The sequence below is a fragment of the Macaca thibetana genome, chromosome 19 (genome assembly GCF_024542745.1).
Source record: "Macaca thibetana thibetana isolate TM-01 chromosome 19, ASM2454274v1, whole genome shotgun sequence".
Taxonomy (NCBI): Eukaryota; Metazoa; Chordata; class Mammalia; order Primates; family Cercopithecidae; genus Macaca; species Macaca thibetana.
Window position 1 is genome coordinate 32,975,610 of NC_065596.1, and position 24,181 is coordinate 32,999,790.

General features: G+C 45.4%; 1 protein-coding gene and 1 pseudogene across 12 annotated transcripts in view; both read left to right on the forward strand.

The window, feature by feature from the left end:
* The window catches only part of LOC126943048 (zinc finger protein 701-like), a 106,031-nt gene extending 96,426 nt beyond the window's left edge, over positions 1–9,605 (forward strand). For 4 of the 12 annotated variants that reach the window (XM_050771386.1, XM_050771384.1, XM_050771388.1 and 1 more), the window contains 2 exons: positions 655–781; positions 7,762–9,604. In XM_050771386.1, coding sequence (XP_050627343.1) covers positions 655–781; positions 7,762–9,032 — 1,398 coding nt within the window. In that variant the 3' untranslated portion in view covers positions 9,033–9,604. The other 8 variants (XM_050771382.1, XM_050771381.1, XM_050771383.1 and 5 more) reach the window with 6 other exon arrangements.
* LOC126943077 (zinc finger protein 320-like) lies at positions 9,319–10,163 on the forward strand (annotated as a pseudogene).
* The last annotated feature ends 14,018 nt before the right edge of the window (positions 10,164–24,181 follow it).

Genomic DNA, 24,181 nt, shown 5'->3' on the forward strand with positions numbered 1-24,181 from the left:
TTCCACCAAAATGAGGTTCCTCTTCAGTTAAACAAAACTTGCTACTTTTTATATTTTTAAAACCTTTATATATATACACATATATACATACACATACATATATACACATATGTATGTATTTTGAAAATATTGCATACTTTGAAAATCTGGGACAAATGACCACACTTTGTATTAACATGTAGTTTTTTGTGAGTGTGTGTAGGTTTTATTATTTTTTGAACATATACAAAATAGAGTTTTGTACTTTAATTAATCTTATTTTCATGTATTTTATTTTGAGATGGAGTCTTCCTTTGTTGCCCAGGCTGGAACGCCTTGGCGCAATCGTAGCTCACTGAAACCTCCACCATCAGAGTCAAGCCATCCTCCCACCTCAGCCTTCCAAGTAGTTGGGACAACAGGTGCCTGCCACCATGCCCAGCTAATTATTTACTTCTAACATAAGAAATTCATACTGAGAGGGTATCCTGACCTCTTCAAAAAGTGTAATCAAACACCACTGGGAAGACATTATGTGGTGGAAAATCCCTCACTTGGATTTGTCAGAACATTCCTACAACTGAATCCACGCTTTCCCCTCTCTCCTCTTCTCATTTTCTGTAGAGATAAGAACTTCTCCCATAGCCATTTTGTTAAAATGTGTTTTCCTTTCAGGGTCTACTGACATTCAGGGATGTGGCCATAGAATTCTCTCAGGAGGAGTGGAAATGCCTGGACCCTGCTCAAAGGACTCTATACAGAGACGTGATGCTGGAGAATTATAGGAACCTGGTCTCCCTGGGTGAGGATACCTTCCCTCCAGAAGTGGGGATGTGCCCTTTTGTATCTTTGTATTTTCTCTTGTTGCCTCCTGGGAGCCCCATCCTTGCTTGACTAATGTGGAAATCATGCTGATTTTGAAATGAAAAGCTTCATGATGTAGCACTGTCCCCTTTGTTTAGATGTTTTGCATTCTTCATGATAGCTCGGGGGTGTTCCAGAGTAAAGTAAGCATAAAACCTTATGGCAGACCAGGCATGGTGGCTCACGCCTGTCATCCCAGCACCTTGGGAGTCTGAGGTGTGTGGATCACTTCAGGTCAGGAGTTCAAGATCAGCCTGGCCAACATGGAGAAATCCCATCTCTACCAAAAACACAAAAATTAGCCAGGCGTGGTAGTGCATGCCTGTAATCCCAGCTCCTAGAAAGGCTGACAAAAGAGAATCGCTTGATCCCAGCAGGCCAAGGTTCCAGTGAGCTGAGAACACACCATTGCACTCCAGCCCGAGTGACAGAGCAAGACTCTGTCTCAAAAAACAAAAACAAAAACAAAAACAAAACCTTCTGGCATACTTTAAAGATATCCAGTTCCCTGTTTGCTTTTCCTGTGCTTTCGATTCAGTAGTTCTTGGAAGGGAACTCGATGTCCACATATCACATATTACAATGCTCCCCAAGCATTCAGAAGGAGGCAGTCAGCGGAGCAATCAGTGAAATATTTTCCTAGATCATCTGCAATGTCTTCTTTCCTACTGAAACATAGGGCTGGGACTCTAGAAAAGCTCCAGCACGTCACAGTCCTTTCTTTTTATAAGCAGGAATCTCTTGCTGATCTGCTGTCTCCATGTTGGAGCGAGAAAAAGAGCCCTGGACTGTGGAGAGTGAAGTGAAAATAACAAAAAAATCCAGCTGGGTGGGAATGTATTACAGGTGTAAAGGCAGGTAAGAGCTCAGATGGGCAGAGTGGAAGCTCCACCTTCCAATAGTGTATGGGGAAACTCTGCAAGTGGGAGAATTCTGTGGGAAAAGGAAAGTTTCTATCCTGAGATCTCTGAAATAACATCTTTCTTTGCCCCCTCTTATCCCTCTGCTCTTCCTTTCTTTTTCTTATTTTATGAAAGAGTCTCAGTCTGTTGCCCCGACTACAGTGCAGTGGTATGATCTTGGCTAACAGCAGCCTCTGCCTCCCAGGCTCAAAGGATTTTTGTGTCCCAGCTTCCTGAGTAGCTGGGACTGCAGGCACTCACCACCATGCCCAGCTGATTTTTATGTTTTCAGTAGAGACAGGGTTTCATCATGTTGGCCAGGCTGGTCTCAAGTGATCCACCTGCTTTGGCTTCCCAAAGTGTGGGCCTAAGATTACCTAGTCGCTGAGGCAAGAGACTAAAGGCACAAACTATTTCAGTATAATAAAGAAAATAGTTAAAATAAGAATAGTCATAATATAAATTAGATATAGAGATGATCATGGCAATTGTCAATCATTATTATAAACATTATTAATCATTAGCTTTTAATATTACTCTTTGTTGCATTACTAATATAACCTAGGACTAGCTGGCAGGTATAGGGTCAGGTGCTGAAGGGACATTGTGAGAAGTGACCTAGAAGGGAAGAGGTGAGCCTTCTGTCACACCCGCATAAGGGCCGCTTGAAGCAGTTCCTTGGTGAAGCAGTAGCGCCAGTGTCTGGGAAGGCCCCCGTTACTCAGCAGACTATGAAAGGGAGTCTCCTTTCCTTGGAGGAGTCAGGGAACGCTCTGCTCCACCAGCTTCTTGTGGAAGGCTGGATATGATCCAGGCCTGCCCGCAGTCATCCGGAGGCCTAAACCCCTCCCTGTGGTGCTGTGCTTCAATGGTCACGCTCCTTGTCCACTTTCATGTTCCTCCGGTACTCCTGGTTCCTCTTTGAAATTCATAGTAGATAGTGGTAGAATAAGCAGTGAAAGTCTTAAAGTCTTTGATCTTTCTTATAAGTGCATAGAAGAAAACGCCGATGTATGCTGGCTTCTCTCTCTCTACTTCGGCTACATAAGAGGCAAGCGCCCACTGTCCTCTGATCACGTGACTTGCTTCACCTCGTCAATCACCTAGAAGATTCACCCTCCTTACCCTGCCCCTTGTCTTGTATGCAATAAACATTAGAGTGCCCAGCCATTTCGGCTGCTACGGGTCTCGGCGTCTTGATGGTAGTGGTCCCCCGGCCCAGATGTTTTCTCTTTATCTCTTTGTCTTGTGTCTTTATTTATTACAGCCTCTCATCTCCACACACGGGGAGAACACCCGGTAAGCTCCATAGGGCTGGACCCTACACCAAAGCTCTGGGATTACAGGCGTGAGCCGCCATGCACAACTATTGTTATTATTTTAAATAGTTTTGTCTTTTAGTTCTCTGTAAACATGTAAGTGGTTTAAGCATGATTCCAGTGTGAATATAGCAACCACGTTAGTGTCCATTTCTTTCTTTTTGTTTTTTTAGTCGGAGTCTCGCTCTGTCGCCCAGGCTGGAGTGCAGTGGCGCGATCTTGGCTCACTGCAAGGTCCGCCTCCAGGGTTCACGCCATTCTCCTGCCTCAGCCTCCTGAGTAGCTGGGACTACAGGCGCCCACCACCACGCCAAGCTATTTTTTTTTTTTTTGTATTTTTGGTAGAGACGGGGTTTCACCGTGGTCTCGATCTCCTGACCTCGTGATATACCCACCTTGGCCTCCCAAAGTGCTGGGATTACAGGCGTGAGCCACCGTGCCTGTTTGTGCCCATTTCTTTCAGTAAACAGAAGTTAAGTGTGTTGTATAAATAAAATAAAAAGGCATGAAAAACACTGTACTTATATATTACCAGAAATGCAACATACACAGAAATAATTCTGACAAAAATAAAAATAGTTATAGAGGAGTAGTAGTTTTGAGAAGTGGTTATTGTTGCAGGTATGTTAAAGATCTTAAAGTTATAGCATAATAATGAAACTTAAACTTTTCATAACCTGGCCAGGTGTAGTGGCTCATGCCTATAATTCCAGCACTTTGGGAGGCCGAGGTGGCGTTCAAATCCAGCCTGGCTAACATGGCGAAACTTCATCTGTACTAAAATTACAAAAATTATCCAGGCACAGTGGTGGGTGGCAGTAATCCCAGCTACTTAGGTGACTGAGGCACGAGAGTTGTTTGAACCCAGGAGGTAGAGGTTGCAGTGAGCTGAGATTGCATCTTTGCACTCCAACATGGGAGACAGAGTAAGACCCTATCTCAAAAAAAAAGTTTCATAACCTGCAAAAACTACTTCTCTAGAACTTTTTAAATTTTTGTCAGAATTATTTCTGTGTATGTTGCATTTCTGGTAACATATATGTAGTGTTTTTTCATTTTAAATAATATTATAAAAGTTTAGTTCTGAACAAAAGGTACACATATGTCAGTTTCTGTATCTGTCCTCTTATTAATTAATTTATGTATTTATGAGACAGAGTTTTGCTCTTGTTGCCCATGCTGGAGTGCAATGCTGCAATCTCAGCTCACCACCACAACCTCCACCTCCAACCAATTCTCCTGCCTCAGCCTCCTGAGTAGCTGGGATTGCAAACATGCGCCACTACACCCAGCTAATTTTGTATTTTTAGTAGAGGAAGGGTTTCTCCTTGTTGGTCACGCTGGTCGCGAACACCTGACCTCAGGTTATCCACCTGGCTCGTCCTCCCAAAGTGCTGGGATTACAGGTGTGAACCACCATGCCTGGCCTGTTTTGTTTTTTTTTTAAATTTATCTTTACTGGTGAACTTCATATATGTTTGTGGGTTGGAGTTACTCTTTAGACTTCTTTCATTTCTTTTTTTTTTTTTTTTGAGACAAAATCTCAGTCTGTCACCCAGTCTAAAGTGTAGTGGTGTGATCTTGGCTCTTGGCTCACTGCAACCTCCACCTCCCAGGTTCTAGCAATTCTCTAGTCTCAGCCCACAAAGTAGCTGGAACTACAGGTGAGTGCCAACATGCTGGGATAATTTTTTGTATTTTTTAGTAGAGACGGCGTTTCATCTTGTTAGCCAGGATGGTCTAGATCTGCTGACCTTGTGATCCTTCTGCCTCAGCCTCTCAAAATGCTGGGATTACTGGTGTAAGCCACCGTGCCCGGCTCATCTGAAGGTTTTTTTTTAACACATTAGTGCTATTAGATGGCTTCAAGGATTGCAAGTTTTATAGTACAGACTCTTAACTTCCTTTGTTTAATAAGATTTGTCAGCTTTTGGTGATGTTGATGATGAGATGCTCCTGTTCCTGTCTCAGTCATTTCACTGTCCTGTCAGAAATAATTTAGACTGGCCAGCTGCCGTGGCTCACACCTCTAATCCCAGCACTTTGGGAGGCCGAGGTGGGTAGATCACTTGAGGTCAGGAGTTTGAGACCAGTCTGGCCAATGTGGTGAAGCATCGAATGTACTAAATGCCAAAAATGGGCCAGGCACAGTGGCTCCCAGTAATCCCAGCAGTTTGGGGGGCTGAGATGGACCAATTACTTGAGGTCAGGAGTTTGAGACAAGCCTGGCCAATATGGTGAAACTCTCTCTACTAAAAATACAAAAATTAGCTGTGCATTGTGGCAGGTGCCTGTAATCCCAGCTACTTGAGAGGCTGAGGCAGGAGAATCACTTGATCTGCACAGCAGGTGGAGGTTGCTGTGAGCCAAGATCACTCCACTGCACTCCAGCCCATGCAACAGAGTGAGACTCTGGGCTGAGGAGGGAGAATCACTTGAGGTAGGAGAATCCTGCCAGTACACTCCAGCCTGGGTGATAGAGCGTGACTCCATCTCAAAAATAAACAAAAAAGGAAATAGCTTAAACTGAGAGGCTTCAGACACAGAAACTTATTTCTCATGAATTTGGAAAGTGGGAAATCCAAGAGCAAGGTGCCAGCCAAATTGGTTCCTGGTGAGAGCCTTCTTCATGGTTTAGCCCAGTCATCTTCCTGCCATGTCCTGACATGGTGGAAAGAGGAACCATGGTAGAAAGAGCTCTTTAATGTCTCTTCATAAAGGTACTAGTTCTATTAACGAGTTGTAAACACTCATGACTAAATTCTTTCAAAGTCTGCATCTGCAGGAACATCCTATTAAAGAATACCAAATATACCAAAGCTTATTTGAAAAGTAGTTATTTATCTTATTTTTTGAGATGGAGTCTCATCCCGTCTCCCTGTCTGGAGTGCTCTGCCACGATCTTGGCTCACTGCAGCCTCTGCCTTCCAGGTTCAAACGATTCCTGCCTCAGCCTCCCAAGTAGCTGGGATTACAGGCACCATCCACCACGCCCAGCTAATGTTTTTGTATTTTTAGTAGATATGGGTTTGCACCATGTTGGCCAGGCTGGTCTCGAACTTCTGACTTCGTGATTCACCCACCTCGGACCTCCAAAGTGCTGGGATTACAGGCATGTGCCACAGTGCCTGGACATTAGTTAATTCTTATTCCTTATAGTGCTGTGTATATTTTTGACCTAATAAATCAGAAAGTAGTGATATTTACATGTATTTCAGCTCTTATGTTGTGTACTGGTGGTAAGTACAAGTTATGGCTTTTTTCTTAATGGGGAATTGTGTACAATTCTGCAGGCTGTATACATGTACTTATTATTTTCTGACTTCTTTTATCAAGGGTTACAATATTTCATTAACTGATTTTCATGACTTTACCTGTGAGTTTTCGGTATGTGATATGCAATGTAACTGACACACTCCACTTGTTAATGTCACAAAGTGCTGCCGGGCGCAGTGGCTCCTGCCTGTAATTCCAGGACGCCAGGCATGGTGGTGCGTATCTGTAATCCCAGGTACCCAGCAGGCTTAGAAAAGAGACTTGCTTGAACCCAGGAGGCAGAGGCTGCAGTGAACCAAGCTCATGCCATTGCACTCTGGCCTGGGTGACAGAGCGAGACTCCATCTCAAAAAAATAAAAATTCAAAAAAATTTTTAAAAAGTCACAAAGTGCCTGTTGCACATGAATATAGGTAATTTTGTAACAGTTATTTAGAAAAATGTGGTATTAACATTTTTCTTTTTTGAGATGTGGTCTCACTCTGTCACCCAGGGTGGAGTGCAGTGGCACGATCTCAGCTCACTACAATCTTGGCCTCCCGGGTTCAAGCAAATCTCCTGTCTCAGCCTCCCAAGTAGCTTGGATTACAGGTGCCCGCCATCACGCCCGCCTACTTTTTGTATTTTTAGTAGAGAAGGGGTTTTACCATGTTGGCGAGGCTGGTCTTGAACTCCTGACCTCGGGTAATTTGCCTGCCTCAGTCTCCTAAAGTACTGGGATTACAGGTATGAGCCATCATGCCCTGCCTTGTTTCTTTTGAGGTGGAGTCTCACTTTTCACCCAGGCTGGAGTGCAGTGGTGCGATGTTGGTACATTGCAACCTTTACCTCTTGGCTTAAAGCAATTCTTGTGCATTAGCCACTTGAGTAGCTGGTACTACAGGCGTGGGCCACCGCACCTGCCTAATTTTTGTAATATTTTCTTCTCAGTGCTATGATTGTTTGACAATATAGAAATTGCATTGGTTTTGATTATCCTTACAAGAGATTATTGTGGATTATTAAAAAATATAATACCTTGTCTGTTTTTTTTTAGCATTTATTTGTATACAGTAAATACCCTATAAATATGGAGAATATATATTTTTCTCCTCTTTGATGTGACAGTGATATGTTTTTTGCAAATTGTGACACACTTTAGGGTCACAGTGGAAAAATGCTCCTTACTTTAGGCTTACACATGTTTGTGCCCTGTCAGTGTTTTGTCATGATATTGGAAAGAGGCTTCAGTAAAAATGATTTGAAGAATATGTAATCGCCCATTATTTATTAAAAAATCTTACCCCTTTTGTGTTCCTAAACTTTGAAGATCATGTTTGAGAAGTTTAAAATAAGTATTGTTTTTTGTGTCATATTTACACATTTCAGTATTATGTAACTTCTGTACTTAATTGGAAACCTATTGGTGTTTATATTTTGTAGCTGTCTCTTCCAAATGCATGATGAATATGTTCTCATCAACAGGGCAAGGCAATACGGAAGTGATCCACACAGGAACATTGCAAAGACAAGCAAGTCATCACATTGGAGATATTTGCTTCCAGGAAATTGGGAAAGATATTCATGACTTTGTGTTTCAGTGGCAAGAAAATGAAACAAATGGCCATGAAGCACCAATGCCAAAAATAAAAATGTTGATGAGTAGTACAGACCGATATGATCAAAGGCTTGCTGGAAATAAGCCTATTAAAGATCAGCTTAGATCAAGCTTTCATTCTCATCTGCCTGAACTGCACATATTTCAGCCTGAAGGGAAAATTGGCAATCAAGTTGAGAAGCCTATCAATGATGCTTTCTCAGTTTCAGCATCCCAAAGAATTTCCTGTAGGCCCAAAACCCATATTTCTAATAAGTATGGGAAGAATTTCCTTCATTCTTCATTACTCATAGAAAAACAGGAAATACACATGAGAGAAAAATCTTTCCAATGTAATGAGAGTGGCAAAGCCTTTAATCATAGCTCACTCTTTAAAAAACATCAGATAATCCATTTAGGAGACAAACAATATAAGTGTGATGTATGTGGCAAGGTCTTTCATCAGAAGCGATACCTTGCATGCCATCATAGATGTCACACTGGTGAGAAACCTTACAAGTGTAATGAGTGTGGCAAGACCTTCAGGCAGAATTCAGGCCTCTTAGTTCACAAGGCAATTCATACTGGAGAGAAACCTTACAAGTGTAATGAATGTGGCAAGGTTTTTAATCAACAATCAAACCTTACACGTCATCATAGACTTCATACTGGAGAGAAACCTTACAAATGTGAAGAATGTGACAAAGTTTTCAGTCGCAAATCACATCTTGAAAGACATAGGAGAATTCATACTGGAGAGAAACCATACAAATGTAAGGTTTGTGACAAGGCTTTCGGACGTGATTCACACCTGGCACAACATCAGAGAGTTCACACTGGAAAGAAACCTTACAAGTGTAATGAGTGTGGCAAGACCTTCGTTCAAAATTCATCTCTTGTAATGCATAAGGTCATTCATACTGGAGAGAAACCTTACAAGTGTAATGACTGTGGCAAGACCTTCGTTCAAAATTCATCTCTTGTAATGCATAAAGTCATTCATACTGGAGAGAAACCTTACAAGTGTAATGAATGTGGCAAGGTTTTTAATCGAAAATCAAACCTTGAATGTCATCATAGACTTCATAGTGAAAAGAAATCTTATAAACGTAATTAATTTGCAAGGTTTTTAGGCAACAATCAAACCTTGCCTGTCATCACAGACTTTATACTGGAGAGAAACTTTACAAATGTGAAGAATGTGACAAAGTTTTCAATTTCAAATCACGCCTTGAAATACATAGGAGAGTTCATACTGGAGAGAAATAATAGAAGTGTAAGGTTTGTGACAAGGTTTTCAGGTGTGAGTCACACCTGGCACAACATACTGGAATTCACACTGGAAAGGAACTGTACAAGTGTAATGAGTGTGGCAAAGCCTTTAGTGGTCAGTTACAAATGTAATGATTGTCACAAAGTCTTCAGTAACACTACAACCATTGCAAAACATTGGAGCATCCATAATAAAGAGAGGTCTTACAAGCATAATAAGTGTGGCAAGTTTTTCAGACATCATTCACACCTTGCAGTTCATGGGCGATCCTGTACAGGAGAGAAACCTTACAAATGTGATGATTATGGCAAGGTCTTCAGTTGAGCTTTATCTTTTGCAAAACATAGGAGAATTCATACAGGAGAGAAACCTCACAAATATGATGATTGTGGCATAGTCTTTTTTTTTTTTTTTTTTTTTTTTGAGACTGAGTCTGGCTCTGTCGCCCAGGCTGGAGTGCAGTGGCCGGATCTCAGCTCACTGCAAGCTCCGCCTCCCGGGTTTACGCCATTCTCCTGCCTCAGCCTCCGGAGTAGCTGGGACCACAGGCGCCCGCCACCTCACCCGGCTAGTTTTTTGTATTTTTTAGTAGAGACGGGGTTTCACCGTGTTAGCCAGGATGGTCTCGATCTCCTGACCTTGTGATCCGCCCGTCTCAGCCTCCCAAAGTGCTGGGATTACAGGCTTGAGCCACCGCGCCCGGCGGCATAGTCTTTACTTCACGTTCACACCACATTAGGTATCAGAGGGTCCATACTGGACAGAAAGTTTACAAATGTCATATGTGTGACAAGGTCTTCAGTCTGATGTTACTCCTTGCAGAATATCAGAACGTTCATTTTTGAGGTAATAGTTACAAATGCAATGAGCATAGCAAACCATCAAGGATTAATTGACAGTAGAGTCAATTCAGCATTGACTTGAGTTTGAGTTGACTTAAAACATTGAGTTCAAGCATTAATTGACATTAAAGTGTTTATATTAAGAGGATTGGGCCAGGTGCGATGGCTCACGCCTGTAATCCCAGCACTTTAGGAGCCCGAGGTGGGTAGATCACTTGAGATCATGAGTTTGAGACCAGCCTAGCCAACAGACGTGAGTCACTTTTCCCAGCCTGCTTTTTGTTTCTTTAACAAAAACCGATAGGGATTTTTATGAGTATTGTGTTGAATCTGGATCACACTGGGTTACGTAATAATTTAGCAATATTAATTTTTCCAAACCATCAATATGAGTTGTATCTCTATATATGTTTTTAATCATTTGGGTTAATGTTTGTAGATTTCAAGGTACAAAATTCTCAGTTTTTAACGTTTATTCCTAAGTATTTCTCACTTTAAGATCTCTAGCAAATGGAAGTGTTTTTTAAGATCCCCAGCAAATGGAAGTGTTTTTAAATTTTCGTTTAAAAGTGTTTTTTGTTAATATATGGAAATTCAACTAATTTTTGGTGCTGATACTGTACTGTGCAAATCCACCGAATCCATTAGTATTTTGGTTGACTCAGGCCCCGCCCACCTCTTCCCCTCACGTTCTGGCCTGATCCAGGCCCCGCCCACCTCTACCCCTGGTCTGGCTTCTGCCCTGCGCTGATTGGCACAGACCCGGAAGCTGATGGCATGGACTGAAGGTTGTACCGTGGAGTTTGAGCTTCCCAGTTCTCTGGTGCTGCTATACCGGGGACGTGGGGTCCCCACAGACCTGGAAATTCTGCCCCCTCTTTCTCAACTCAGAGAAAATTGAGAAGTCCAGCTGAGAGTCCATGAGTCGCTTCCTTTTGATTTTAAAGTCTCCCTGAGGCTGGTCCCGTCCCTGTCTTTCTGTGGGGCCGGGCAGACACCTCCTGTCGCGAAACTTTCCTTCTAAAAACCCTTCCGACCCATCCTCCCGCCTCCTGCTGTTTCAAGTCCTCACCATCACCCTCGAGCTGGACTCTCACCCTGGGCGCCTTCCAGCCTTGGTCTCTTCGGCTCCTGGAGCGCAGCGCTGCAGCCCCAGTCCCGGGGAGACCACGTTCTCTATGTGCTCCTGAGATCCTGCAGACCCCACCCCTGTCCGAAGGCGCCATCGCCCCCCACCTCCCTCCTCGTACCCAGCCCTGCTTCTCCCCAGTTCCAACTCCTGGAAAACGTGCTCCTGCTGGAGGCAACCCTGTTTTTCCACCCTCTCCCTGTTGTTCCCGGAAGGCAGGCCTGGAGTGTGAAGTTTCCAGGTTCTTGGATATTAAACATAATTGAAAAACAAACAAACAAAAACACAAAGTAACAAAAGAATGAAGCAGCGAAAGCAGAAATTTAATCAAGAAAGCACTCCACAGGGTGGGAGTGGGCCCGAGTGAGCGTCTCCAGGGCCCCGTTTACAAAGTTTTTAGAGGTTAAAGTTTTTTGTTGTTGTTGTTTTTAAGGTCCCTATGGGCTACCCCATATCTGGATGAAGGATTTGGCCCTTGGCCAACGAAATACTGAGGTGAATTCGCCTGAGACCAGAGCAGATGGGTGCCCTACACAGAGTAAGTGGTGGCCAGTGCTTGGCTGTGGCCACTCCTGGGCTCTTGCTCTTTCCATCTGATACCTGGTGGAAGGGGGAGGGCGCTAGGGAGAGCAGCCTTTGATCCTTTGTTACTTCTGGTGGGAAGATGGGGTTTTTCCTTTTAGTCTAGTTTTGGAAAGTTCACGTTAATTGGTTTTAGATTCCTTATTTATTTATTTATTTATTTTTTGGGATATCGGGGTCTCACTCTGTTACACAGGTGGGAGAGCAGTGATAGCATCACAGCTCACTGCAGCGTCAACCTCCTGGGCTCAAGGGATCCTCCCACCTCAACCTCTAGAGTAGCCACGCGCCACCACACCGTGATAATTTTTGTGTTCTTGGTAGAGACAGGCTTTTGCCTTGTTGTCCAGGTCGGGCTCCAACTGCAGGGCTAAAGTGATCCTGGAGCATCGGCCTCCTTCAGTGCTGGAATGACAGGCTTGAGCCACCATGCCCGCCTTATTTCTTGGTTTTTAAAAAATATACATATAGGCCGTGCGCAATGGCTCATGCCTGTCATCCCAGCACTGTGGGAGGCCGATTCTCGTCTATCCAGGAGACAGGTTTCACCATGTTGCCCAGGTTAGTCTCAAACTCCTCAGCTTAACTGATCCGGCTTAACTGATCCGCTTGCTTGGGCTTTCCAAAGTGCTGGGACTACAGGAGTGAGCCACCACACGTGGCCAGTCCTGGAATTTTCTAGAGGAGGATGACCAACGCAGCCTATGGACCCTTCCTGGCCATCACATGAAGACCAGCGACTCCTCCTTCCAAAACTCAGAGCTTCTCAGGATGACTTGGGGAAACGTCCCCCGCTGTGAACCTCGGTGAGCCCGCCTGTAACATACAGGTGAGGGAGAAGACCAGAAAAGCTCAGTCAGAGTGACACTGACCCTGAAATAATGGGCAAAATGGAGTGTGTGGCTTTTCCTGTAGGAGAGGGTGATGCTTAGTTGTAATTTGAATTTTAAATGGATTCCAGTCCTCCGAAAAACAGGTGATTAGACTCAAATCACCTTGAACCTTTTCATCTCATGGCTTTAACCCACCTACATGGCTCCATGTCCCTTGCAGTCCTCTCCCCTGAGCTCTACAGTCCTGTGCCCAGTTCTCTCCTCTCTCTCCTGGGACATCAAACAGGCGTCTCCACCTTCACATGTCCATAAGTGACTTCCTAAACCCCCAAACATTCCCTTGCAGTCCTACACGTCTCAGATGAGGGCGACAATGTACTTCTAGGGGCTCAGCTGAGGTCGACACCATGTATTTTAAATATAGGAAATACATTATTTGTAAGTGTTGTAATTTATAAGGTAAAGAGAAAATTATATGTACACGTGAAAGGAGTGAGAAAATACATCATTTCCAAATTTCTTTTGAGGTGTGGGGGAAAAATATTTCAAGACCTCAACCTTAGGGATCTGTGCTCCCAGGACCCCTCTGACTTCATCTCCTGCCTGCGTCCTCCTCACTTCATCTGCTCCAGCCATACAGGCCTCTTTCTTTTTTTCTGGGACTGAGGTTGCTCCTGTCTCAGGGCCTTCTGGGCTGTCCCTCTGCCTAGTACTCTGGCCCTGCAGCTGCAAGTAACAAGCAGCCTTTCTTCCCTAAGTCTTTGTTCTGACATCACTTTCTCTATGGAAACCTTTGTGATCTCCTACAGTCCCCCATTTGACATGGCAGCCCCACCTTCACCCCCACCTCTGGTCCATGTTGCCTGTTCTGTGTGATTCTTTTTGCTCCTTTACTGTTCACTGGATTCTGGTGAGAACAAGTCCCCAAGGGGAGAGCAGAGCCAGAAGGTGGGGCTGTGCTGGGCTGGCGCCCTCTGAGTGGAGCTCAACCCTGACTTTACATGAGGGTTCTCAGACATTTTGCAAATACATGTTTTATGCTGTTTTATCAGAGATTGCTATTATCATAGGATGGGACCCACCCTCAATAATACTTATAATGGCGCTGGTGATTCTCATCTGTGTCCAGCATTGAACGTCAAGGCAGTTTCCTCCATGTTGAGAGCTGAGATCAGCCTGTGATCCACAGGGAGGTGAGGGGGCTGTGCTCTGTGTGGGGTTTGGTTAGTGCCAGATCTGTGCCCTGAAGGTCTGTGCCCTGCTGCAGCGTGTGTGTGTGGACTTTTCCAGGGAGGGGGGAGTGGAATCTAAAAACAAGTCAAAATTACCCTTGTAGATCTTCCTGTGGGACATTGTTATCTCTGCGTAATCTCTGGTGCAGTGGGCAGCAGAGGACTTCTCCCGGGTGAGGTGTCCCCTGTGTGTGCGTGTTTTGTCACAGGAAAGGAATGAGTGATTTCTAAACACTAAATCTCGGCTGGGTGCGGTGGCTCACATCAATCCTGAGTCTTTGGGAGGCCTGGGTGGGCAGATCATGAGGTCAGGAGATCAAGACCATCCTGGTCAATGTGGTAAAACCCCGTCTCTAGTAAAAATAGAAAAATTAGCTGGGCCTGGCAGCTCATGCCTGTAGTCTCAGCTACTTAAGAGGCTGAGGCAGGAGAATCGCTAGAACCAGGGAGGCAGAGGTTACAGTGATCTGAGATCATGCCACCGAGCCACATCCTGGTGACAGAGCTAGAATCCATCTCAAAAAAAAAAAAAAAAAAAAGGAAAAATTAAATCTCATATTTTTTTACACACAGGATTGATTTCCAAAGACTCTTGCTATGTAATGAAGCCACCACAAAGGGCAAAGAAAAGGAGCCAGGGATGGCTGTTCCTCAGGTAAAGTGACATTCCTCAGTAGATTCTTCTGTCTCCTTCTTTTCTAAAATAGCAGGTATTGTAGTAGCCGGTCTTCTGTGATTCTGAAGCGTCCTACCTCACAAGTTTGCTCACACTCACCCATGCCTTTTCTCAGTCTCTCTCATCTTAAATTCCATCTGCCTCCGTTGCCCAGGCTGGAGCTCACTGGAGCAATCTGGGCTCACTATAACCTCCACCTCCCAGGATCAAGTGATTTCTCGTGCCTCAACCTCTCAAGTAGCTGGGATTACAGGCGTCCGCCACCAGGCTTGGCTAATTTTGTATTTTTCGTAGAGATAGGGTTTCACCATGTTAGCCAGGCTGGTCTCAAGCCCCTGACTTCACATAATCTCCTTGACAGTTTTTCACTGTTACTAAGAATAACATATTGGATGCCTGTGAGTGTGGTGACTTCACTGCAGATATCTGGAGAATTCCTGCAAAACCTATTACTTCTTTTTGGACTTGCCATTTCCTCTTTTAGATATGGGAAGATTCCATCCGGACCCCCCCCAGCTGCAAAGGTGCCCTCTCTGACTGAGAACATGAGAAATGTCTCACTCTTTCAAGCAAGGCTTACTACTGTGGTCTTACCACCATGTCCTTTTTTGTTTTCGGTGAAAATGAAAGCCCTTTTTATTTATATTTTCTATTCCTTGAGAGTCTGAGTAGATGTCATTAATCGTGTACATGTATATTTAAAATAGATTTTAATACTTTGCTGAAAGCATTCTTTTCATGTATTTTGAGAGCTATTTTGTATTCTTTTGTTCTTTATTTTTGTCCTGGTGATTTGTTCATATTATGCATTTTTTAAGGATAAAACAGAAATGTTCTTTCACATGCCCGCTTTTTTTTTTTAAGACTGAGTTTTGCTCTTGTCACCCAGGCTGGAGTGCAATGGCATGATCTCGGCTGACTGCAGCCTCCGCCTCCCGGGTTCAAGCAGTTTTTCTGCCTCAGCCTCCCGAGTAGCTGCGATTACAGGCAGGCGCCACCACTCCCAGCTAAGTTTTGTACTTTTTAGTAGAGATGGTGTTTCACCATGATGGCCATAATTTCTCTTGCCTTCTGAAATTAGAAATTTTTGGTCATTAATGTCTTCCAACAGGCTTTTCTTTTTTTCTTTTTTTTTTTTTTTTTTTTTTTGAGACGGAGTCTTGCTCTGTCGCCCAGGCTGGAGTGCAGTGGCCGGATCTCAGCTCACTGCAAGCCCCGCCTCCCGGGTTCACGCCATTCTCCTGCCTCAGCCTCCCGAGTAGCTGGGACTACAGGCGCCCGCCACCTCGCCCGGCTAGTTTTTTGTATTTTTTAGTAGAGACGGGGTTTCACCGTGTTAGCCAGGATGGTCTCGATCTTCTGACCTCGTGATCCACCCGTCTCGGCCTCCCAAAGTGCCAACAGGCTTTTCTATACCTTTCTTCCTCTCACTGTCTTCTGGGACTTCTGGTACTTGAAAAAAAATTTTTTTGAGATGAAGTTTTGCTCTGTTGCCAAGCTGGAGTGCAGTGGTGCAAACTCGGCTCACCTCCAGCCTCTGTCACCTGGGTTTAAGTGATTCTCTTATCTCAGCCTCCCAAGTAGCTGAGACTACATGTGTGCACCAGCACACCTGGCTAATTGTTACATTTTTCATAGAACTGGGGTTTCTCTATGTTGGTCAGGCTGGTCTCAAACTCCCAATCTCAGGTGATCTGCCCACATTGGCCTCCCAAAGTGCAGAGATTTCAGGCGTGAGCCATCGTGCCTGGCCTATTTTTTAAATTGTTTTATTTTTTTGAGACAGTCTTGCTTTGTCACCCAGGCTGGAGTACAGTGGAGCGATCTTGGCCCACTGCAACCTCTGCCTCCCATGTTCAAGTGCTTCTCCTGCCTCAGCCTCTAGAGTAACTGGAACTACAGGAGCCCACCTCCACACCCAGCTAATCTTTGTATTTTTAGTAGAGACAGGGTTTTGCCATAATAACCAGGCTGTTCTCCAAACTCCTGACCTCAGGTGATCCACCCACCTCGGCCTCCCCAAGTCCTAGTGTGAGCCACCTTGCCAGTCCCCCAGTCTAATTTTTAATTTACATTATGAATTCTGATTTTGAACCCATGTATTGAATTTTTCCATTTAGTTACTGTATTTTTAGCCCGAGAGCTTCTGTGTAGTTCTTCATAATTTCTGTATGTTGGTTGACCTTCTCATTTTCTTCATGCATTGGTTTTTTGATTTCTTGAAGCTGTCTCTTAACTCAATGAGTTTCCAAAATTGTTTGAGTTGGAGTCGTAAGGGTGGCAAGGTCTTCAGTCCGAGGTCAATCCTTGCAGAACATCAGAAAATTCATTTTTCAGATAATTGTTCCAAATACAGTGACCATAGAAAATCATAAAGCTTTAATTGACATTAGAGCCAATTAGGCATTGACTTGAGATTGAGTTGACCTAACATTGAGTTTAAGCATTACTTGACATTAAAGTGTTTATGTTAAGAAGATTGGGCTATGTGGGGTGGCTGACGCCTGTAATCCCAACGCTTTGGGAGGCCAAGGCTGATAGATCACAGCCACTCCTGGCTATGAGAGTGTGGAGGCGGCTGTAGGGGTGGGGCCTGGTTAGAAGGGGCGGGGCCTTGAACAGGATCTGGACAGGGCAAGAATGAGGAGGCTGCCTGGGAGCCGGGCTGGAAAGTGGGAACGCCCGGGCCAGAGAGAGATGATCATCTTGAGGGCGAGGTCTGGAAGGGATGTTTTGAAGTGCAGGGTCTGGAGGGGGCGGGTGCTGTCTTTCTCCCCAGCTGGGCCCCAGATGTCTCCTGCTGTCATCCTCTCCATCCTCCATCCTGCAGGACTGGATTCCCGGGTTACTGATTGGTGGATTGTTTCTGATATGCCGTGATATTACCCCTAATATCACAGGGATGCTTCCTGTCCGTTTTGAGTTAATATTTCAAGCAATCGAAGGTAAAACAACTTACTGTAGTGGGCCACCTGTACTGATCGCTGAATCGTTTTTCCTCTTAAGTTGAAAATGGTTTTAATGCAAAGCGCCTTTTTTGAGCAGGTAGAGTCACGCATCCTGCTGGCGGTGCAAGCTCCCCTCCATCTGGGGCAGGGTAGGGGAGAGGGGCAGGAATCTTGGTAAAGGGGTGGAGTGGGGCGCTGGTTGCAGCGGGGACTGGTAATTAGAATGGCTTATTAAACTAAGCAAGATCCTGGGTTGTTTGAGTGGATAATGGAAACTGAAAGGTGACATGCAAAACTGCCTATTACACACAGGAGTGGAGGATAATTTCATATTTCATGGAAATAAAGTCACGGCCTGGAGTGGTGTCTCACACCTGTAATCCCAGCAGGTTCAAGAGCCGAGGCAGGAGGATCGCTTGAGCCCAGGTGTTCGAAATCAGCCTGGGCAACATAGTGAGACCTCGTCTCTACTAAAAATCAAAAAAATCTGCCAGGTGTGGTGGTCCACGCCCGTGGTCCCAGCTGCTTGGGGCGCTGAGGTGGGAGGATCACTTGAGCCAGAAAGTTGGAGACTGCAGTGAGCTCTGAACTCGCCACCACACTCCAGCCTAGGTGACAAAGCTAGACCCTGTCTCAAACAAACAAGCAAATAAATGAGAGGTGTAATTCCTCCTTTAAAAGTAAGGAAAGAGATTTTATTTCCTTTTATCTCTTAGAATATTCAGTTAGAAAATTTGTAAATTCATTTTCTCTGTCTTCTGAGGTGTTATTATTTTTTTTAGACAGTTTTTTTCTGTTACCCAGGCTGCAGTGCAAGGCGCGATCTCGCCTCATCCACAACCTCCATCTCCTGGGTTCAAGCGATTCTCCTGCCTTAGCTTCCCGAGTAGCTGGGATTACAGGCATGAGCCACCATGCCCGGCTAACTTTTCTTTTTTTCTTTTAGAAACTAAACCTTTTTTCAGTTTAATGACCCAGGGATGTATTTCTGCAGGACTTGGGAGTTCTTTTTGAAAGGCAAACAACAAGGGAGACAGTACCTTTATCTCAGTAGGAAATTAAATAATTCAAACATCAAATGACTTCAATTTAAGGCTATGGACCTTGAGGTAATTCTGAGCCTTGAGAGGAATGTGGTCATGCAAGCTGAGTCCAGTGTTATGCAGGGGCAATTTCTAAGACTTTTCCTGTAAGTAATTAGGAAGACTAAGCAGCCACAGAGCTAAGACCTCCTCGGATCATTGTCCCTTCTTTTGTAATGATAAGGTACACTTTGACCTTCCTTGAAGTGTATCAATCCACAACCAAGCAAGTGGCTGCACCCTATGCACTGGTCTTGAATAAAAAAATGTGGTGATTCTGCTAAAGATTCTCTGTCTTTCCCTATGTGTGTGAAACCTTAATATCTCTACTTTGGAATGCTGATCCAATTCATTTAGAGTTGATGTTTCCAGGTGGCTATTTCCAAGCTTTGCCTTCAAGTAAATTCTGTACTTAATCATATACTCTAAATTTTATTTACTGCTGACATCAGTTTCTGTCGGATTGTAGGAGCCTCACCAGAGAGGGCACCTGCTGCCCTGTTGTAAAACTCACACTTGCCAAAAGTTATGGGTTAGGGTTTCTCCCCCTCCCTCAGGATGACGCTAGTTAGCTGACACAGATGGTCACCTCCGTTACCAAGTAGAGCCATGTGCGATCAAGGGTGTTGTCAAGTCCTCTTCCCTGAGGAGTAATTAGTGTTTATCTTGAAAACATGTACTTAATCAGTCCCTGAGGACTGATTAGTGTTTATCTTGAAAACATGTACTTAATGGGTTGTATAGAACAGTGAAGTGTCTTTCTCTGTTTTCAACCTCTTAGCTCTTTTCCTCTATTTGCCATCACATTCTGGTCTAAGGCTTATTTATTAATGAAATCATTTTTATTTCTTATTCTGTTATCGTCGTGTAGATGATTTCTCATTCGGGGGAAGATCATTTTGTTTTCAATTATATTGTCTCAACATTTAAATGGTGAAGTAAAGAGTATTTCTTGGGCCAGGCTTGGTGGCTCACGATTGTAATCACAACACTCTGGGAGGCCGAGGCAGGTGGATCACTTCAAGTGAGGAGTTTGAGACCGGCCTGGCCAACATGGTGAAACCCCGTCTCTACCAAATATACAAAAATTAGTTGGACATGGTGGCGCGCTTGTAATGCCAGCTACTCCGAAGACTGAGGCAGGAGAATCACTTCAACACAGGGTGTACAGGCTGCACTGAGCTGAGACCTTGCCACTGCACTCCAGCCTGGGAGACAGAGAAATACTGTCTTAAAAAAAAAAAAAAAGGAAATTAAAAAAAGAAAGTATTAGATCTCCTCCACAAATGTGCTGGGACGACTAACTGGATATTCACATGGAAAAGAATAATGTTGGATCCCTACAGAATCAAAATTTTATTTTAAAAATTTAGAGAATGAGGAAGGGAGCACTGCGGGAGGGACTATTACTTTGTCGCCCATGCTGGTCTGGAACCCCAGGCTCAGCGAACCTCCCGCTGCTGCTTCCTGAGTAGCTGCGACCTCAGGCTCCCACCCCAGCGCCCGCATCCCTGCTGTGTTTAAGCAGCAGGTGGTGACCTCACTCTTCCCTGGCCTGAGCACTCCGTCCCGCATCCCAGGTGTGGCCCTAGGGAAGTCTCTGAAGCTAAGCACAGGGTAGACCCTTCCCTCACCCCCACTCCCACCCCCCAGAGTGAATGGCGAATAGAAAGGGAGAAGATTTCTATTCTGTTCTGTGGGCCGGCAGCATGAAATCGTACATTCCGCCCAGGCAAGGCTTTGCATTTCACATTCTAGTTTGCATCCCCATTCCAGACAATTCCAGGGCTTTTGAATCAAGCCTCAGCCTTCCTGGCCGGTCTCGCCTCCAAAATCGGAAAAGCAGGCGCTGGGCTCAAGACTGAGACTCACAGGTGCCTCCCCGGCCCCGCCCTCTGCCGGTTCTAAAGGGCAAAGTCTCTCCCCGTGGCGCCGCGCTTCGCCCTGCCCAGGCTCCGCCCACCTCCTCGTGGACCCCGCGCAGGCCTTATTTCTGTCCTGCGCACGCAGATTCACGCAAACCTGGAAGCGGATAGCGTGGAGTGAAGGTCCCACCGCAGCCCGTGAGTTTCTCTGTCTTGCATTAAGTCTGTGTTTCCCAGGTCCCCGGCGCTTCTGTACCTGGGACGTGGGGTCCCTACAGACCTGGAAATTCTCGCCCTTCTTCATGCAGAGCAAATTGAGACGTCCCTTTGAGAGTCTGGGGTTCACTTCCTTTCCTACAGACCTGGAAATTCTCGCCCGTCTTCCTTCATGCAGAGCAAATTGAGAGTCTGGGGTTCGCTTCCTTTTGGGTTTAAAGTCGCCTTGAGGCTGGTGCGGTCTGGTTTTTCTGCTGTAGGGCAATGTATACACTTTCTATTGCATAGTTTTCCTGCTTAAAACCTTTTTCTAACTCCTCCCGCCCCGCGCTTTTTAAAGTCCTCACAGGTGAGGTGGATTCCCGCCCTGGGCGCCTCCCACCCTCGCCTTCGTTGGCTTGTGGAGTGTAGCGCCCTGGCCCCAGTCCTTCAGAGGCCGCGTCCTCTGCCTGGTCCTGAGATCCTGCAGACCCCACCACTGTCTTAAGGCGTCGTCGCCCCCCACCTCCCTCCTCGTGCCGGGTCCTGCTGCTCCCCAGGTCTCCCCTCCGCAGTCACCGCTTCTCCTGAGCGCGCGCTGGGGAGGTGCCCGGGGCCTGTCCTGTGACACGGGCTGTTCTTGCCTGCCCAGCTCCAGCCCCTGTAAAATGTGCTCCCCCGGGATGCAGGCGTCTTACTCCAAATCCTTCTGTAATCGTGTGGGCCAAAGGGATCAGGAGACAGCAGTAGAAAACCTGAGATAAGAAAAGAAAACAGGAGGAGAAAAGTAACTGCAGAAATGTAGAGAAAAGCTAGATGTACAGAGACATGGCAAGGAGAACAGAGGGAGAACCACAGCAGGGAGGATTATTGTGGGTCTAGAGTGCCATAGAGTGGGGACGGGGGATATAACAGGGAAGAGAGAATTTAACAGGGAGAGCAGAGGAGGCGCAGAGATGGGAGAAGAGGGAGAAATCTATGGAGACTGAGGACAATCGAAAGATTGAAAGATCTATGAAGAAGGAGCCATAAGAGGTTAAATAAGTTGTGAGGATGGAGCAGAAGAGGTGGAAGAGAAGGAATAAAGGGAAGAAGGGGATAAACAGCAAGAGAGGAGAGGGGCAAAAATGAGACGCAGAATCCCAGGGAAAAAGACAAGAAAACAAGAGCTGGAGAGAGAAGAGGAGAATGAGAGATATGTACAGAATTAGGGAGGGAAGCATAGTAATGAAAACAGAGAAGCTGGGCACAGTGGCTCATGCCTGTAATCCAGGCACTGTAGGAGACTAAGACAAGGGGATTGCTTGAGTCCAGGAGCTCGACACCAGCCTGGGCAGCATAATGAGACCCACATCTCTGACCGAAAAAAGAAAAAAAAAAAATTAACGGGGCGCGATGGTGGACACCTGTAATCCTAACTCTGGAGGCCGATGTAGGAGGATCACTTGAGCCCAGGAGGTCCAGGCTGCAGTGAGCCGAGATCATGCCACTGCACCCCAGCCTGGTCAACAGAGTGAGACCCTGTCTCAAAAGAAAAAAAGCGGGGGACTTTGGGTTCAGATGAGTAAGTGAGTTCGTATTACTAGTCGTGACATGTTGACTTCTTTGTATATAATCTAATAACTTTAAAAAATTTGTTTAAATTATACAGATGAGGTTGAGAATTTTTAAACTCCTATCTATGAGACGTTAACATTCTGTAAATCTTGGCATCAGAGGTCAGCTTCCACTTGGAATCCCTATTCAGCCCGAGGGCAGTGACTTACTCAGTTGTGAGTCACTCTCTTGCCTTTTCTCAGAGTTGGGTATAAAGTGGAACAGTGAAGTGGGGAAAGAAAAATTGGTGTTATTACATAATACTTTTAATTTAATTGATTAATACTTGGGACAGGCGTGAGCCTGGGCGATAAAGCCAGAGCCTGTCCCAAATATTAATTAATCCAGCACTTTGGGAGGCTAAGGCTAGTGGATGTGAGCCAAGATCCTGCCACTGCACTCTAGCCCAGGTGACAGAGCGAGACTCTGTTTCAAAGAGCAAAACAAAACCTTCTGGCTGACGTTAAAAATATCCAGTTCTGGCCGTGCGCGATGACTCATGCCTGTAATCTCAGCACTTTTGGAGGCTGATGCGGGCGGATCACCAGAGGTAGGGAGTTTGAGAACAGCCTGACCAACATGGAGAAACCTTGTTTCTACTAAAAATACAAAATTAGGCAGGGGTGGTGGCGCGTGATTGTAATCCCAGCTACTCAAGAGGCTGAGGCGAGAGAAGTCGCTTGAACCCGGAGGCAGGGGTTGCAGTGAGTTGAGATCGCACCATTGCGCTCCACCTTGGGCAACAAGAGCGAAACTCTGCCTAAAAACAAACAGATATCCGTTTGCCTGTTTGCTTCTGTACTTTTGATTCAGTAGTTCTTGGAAGAGAGCTTGATGTCCACATATTACATATTACAATGCTCCCCAAGCATTCAGAGGGAGGCAGTCAGCGGAACAATTAGTGAAATGTTTTCCTAGATCATCTGCAATGTCTTCTTTCCTACTGAAACATAGGACTGGGACTCTAGAAAAGCTCCAGTATGTTATCTTCCTTTTTTTATAAGCAGGAGTCTCTTTCTGACCTGCTGTCTCCATGTTGGAGCAAGGGAAAGAGCCCTGGACCGTGGAGAGTGAAGTGAAAATAGCAACAAAATCCAGCTGGGTGGGAATGTATTACAGGTGTAAAGGCAGGTAAGAGCTCAGATGGGCAGAGTGGAAGCTCCACCTTCCACTAGTGTGTGGGGAAACTCTGCAAGTGGGAGAATTCTGTGGGAAAAGAAAAGTTTAAATCCTGAGATTTCTGAGTGAACATCTTTATTTGCCCCCTCTTATCTCTCTGCTATTTATTTATTTATTTAATTTTTTGAGACAGTGTCTTCCTCTTGCCCAGACTGAAGTGCAGTGGCACAATAGCTCACTATGACCGCCGCCGCCTGGGTTCAAGTGACTCTCCTGTCTCAGCCTCTCAAGTAGCTGGAAATACAGTCATGCATCACCACCACACCAGGCTGATTTCTTTATTTTTAGTAGAGATAGTGTGGCACCATGTTGGCCAGGCTGGTCTTGAACTCCTGATCTCAGGTGATTTGCCCGGTGCTGAAATTACAAGTGTGAGCCACCGCTCCAGGCCCCTCTGCTCTTTAGATGTGTAGTAGTTTGGTTTTTTTGTCCTCTAGTGATGCTGCAGCTCAGAGACAAAGGCACAGTCTTTATCCTGATGGGCAACACCCTGTCACCTGGCTTCTGTGACCTCTTTGGTTTCTTGACTCTGGCACAGGGAGGGCTGTGTCGACGGGATCTCTTCCCCTGTGGTCTCTCCTTCTGTACTTGATTCCATCTGATGCTCCGTTCTCTGTTCCTGTAGATCAGAGCTGAGGCCTCCATACACCTACCCCTTGACCTCTTCAGGTTCCATCCCATTTCCTGTACTTGGAACACCTAATCAGGAGATGAGAAAACCCGGGCTGCTCCTCTGCATCTGGGGCCCGGGATACTGCACAGAGCCCTCTCTGGTTGTTCAAATAGTTGGCTTGCCTATTTGAAATAGGAAAAAAGGCCGTGCGCGGTGGCTTA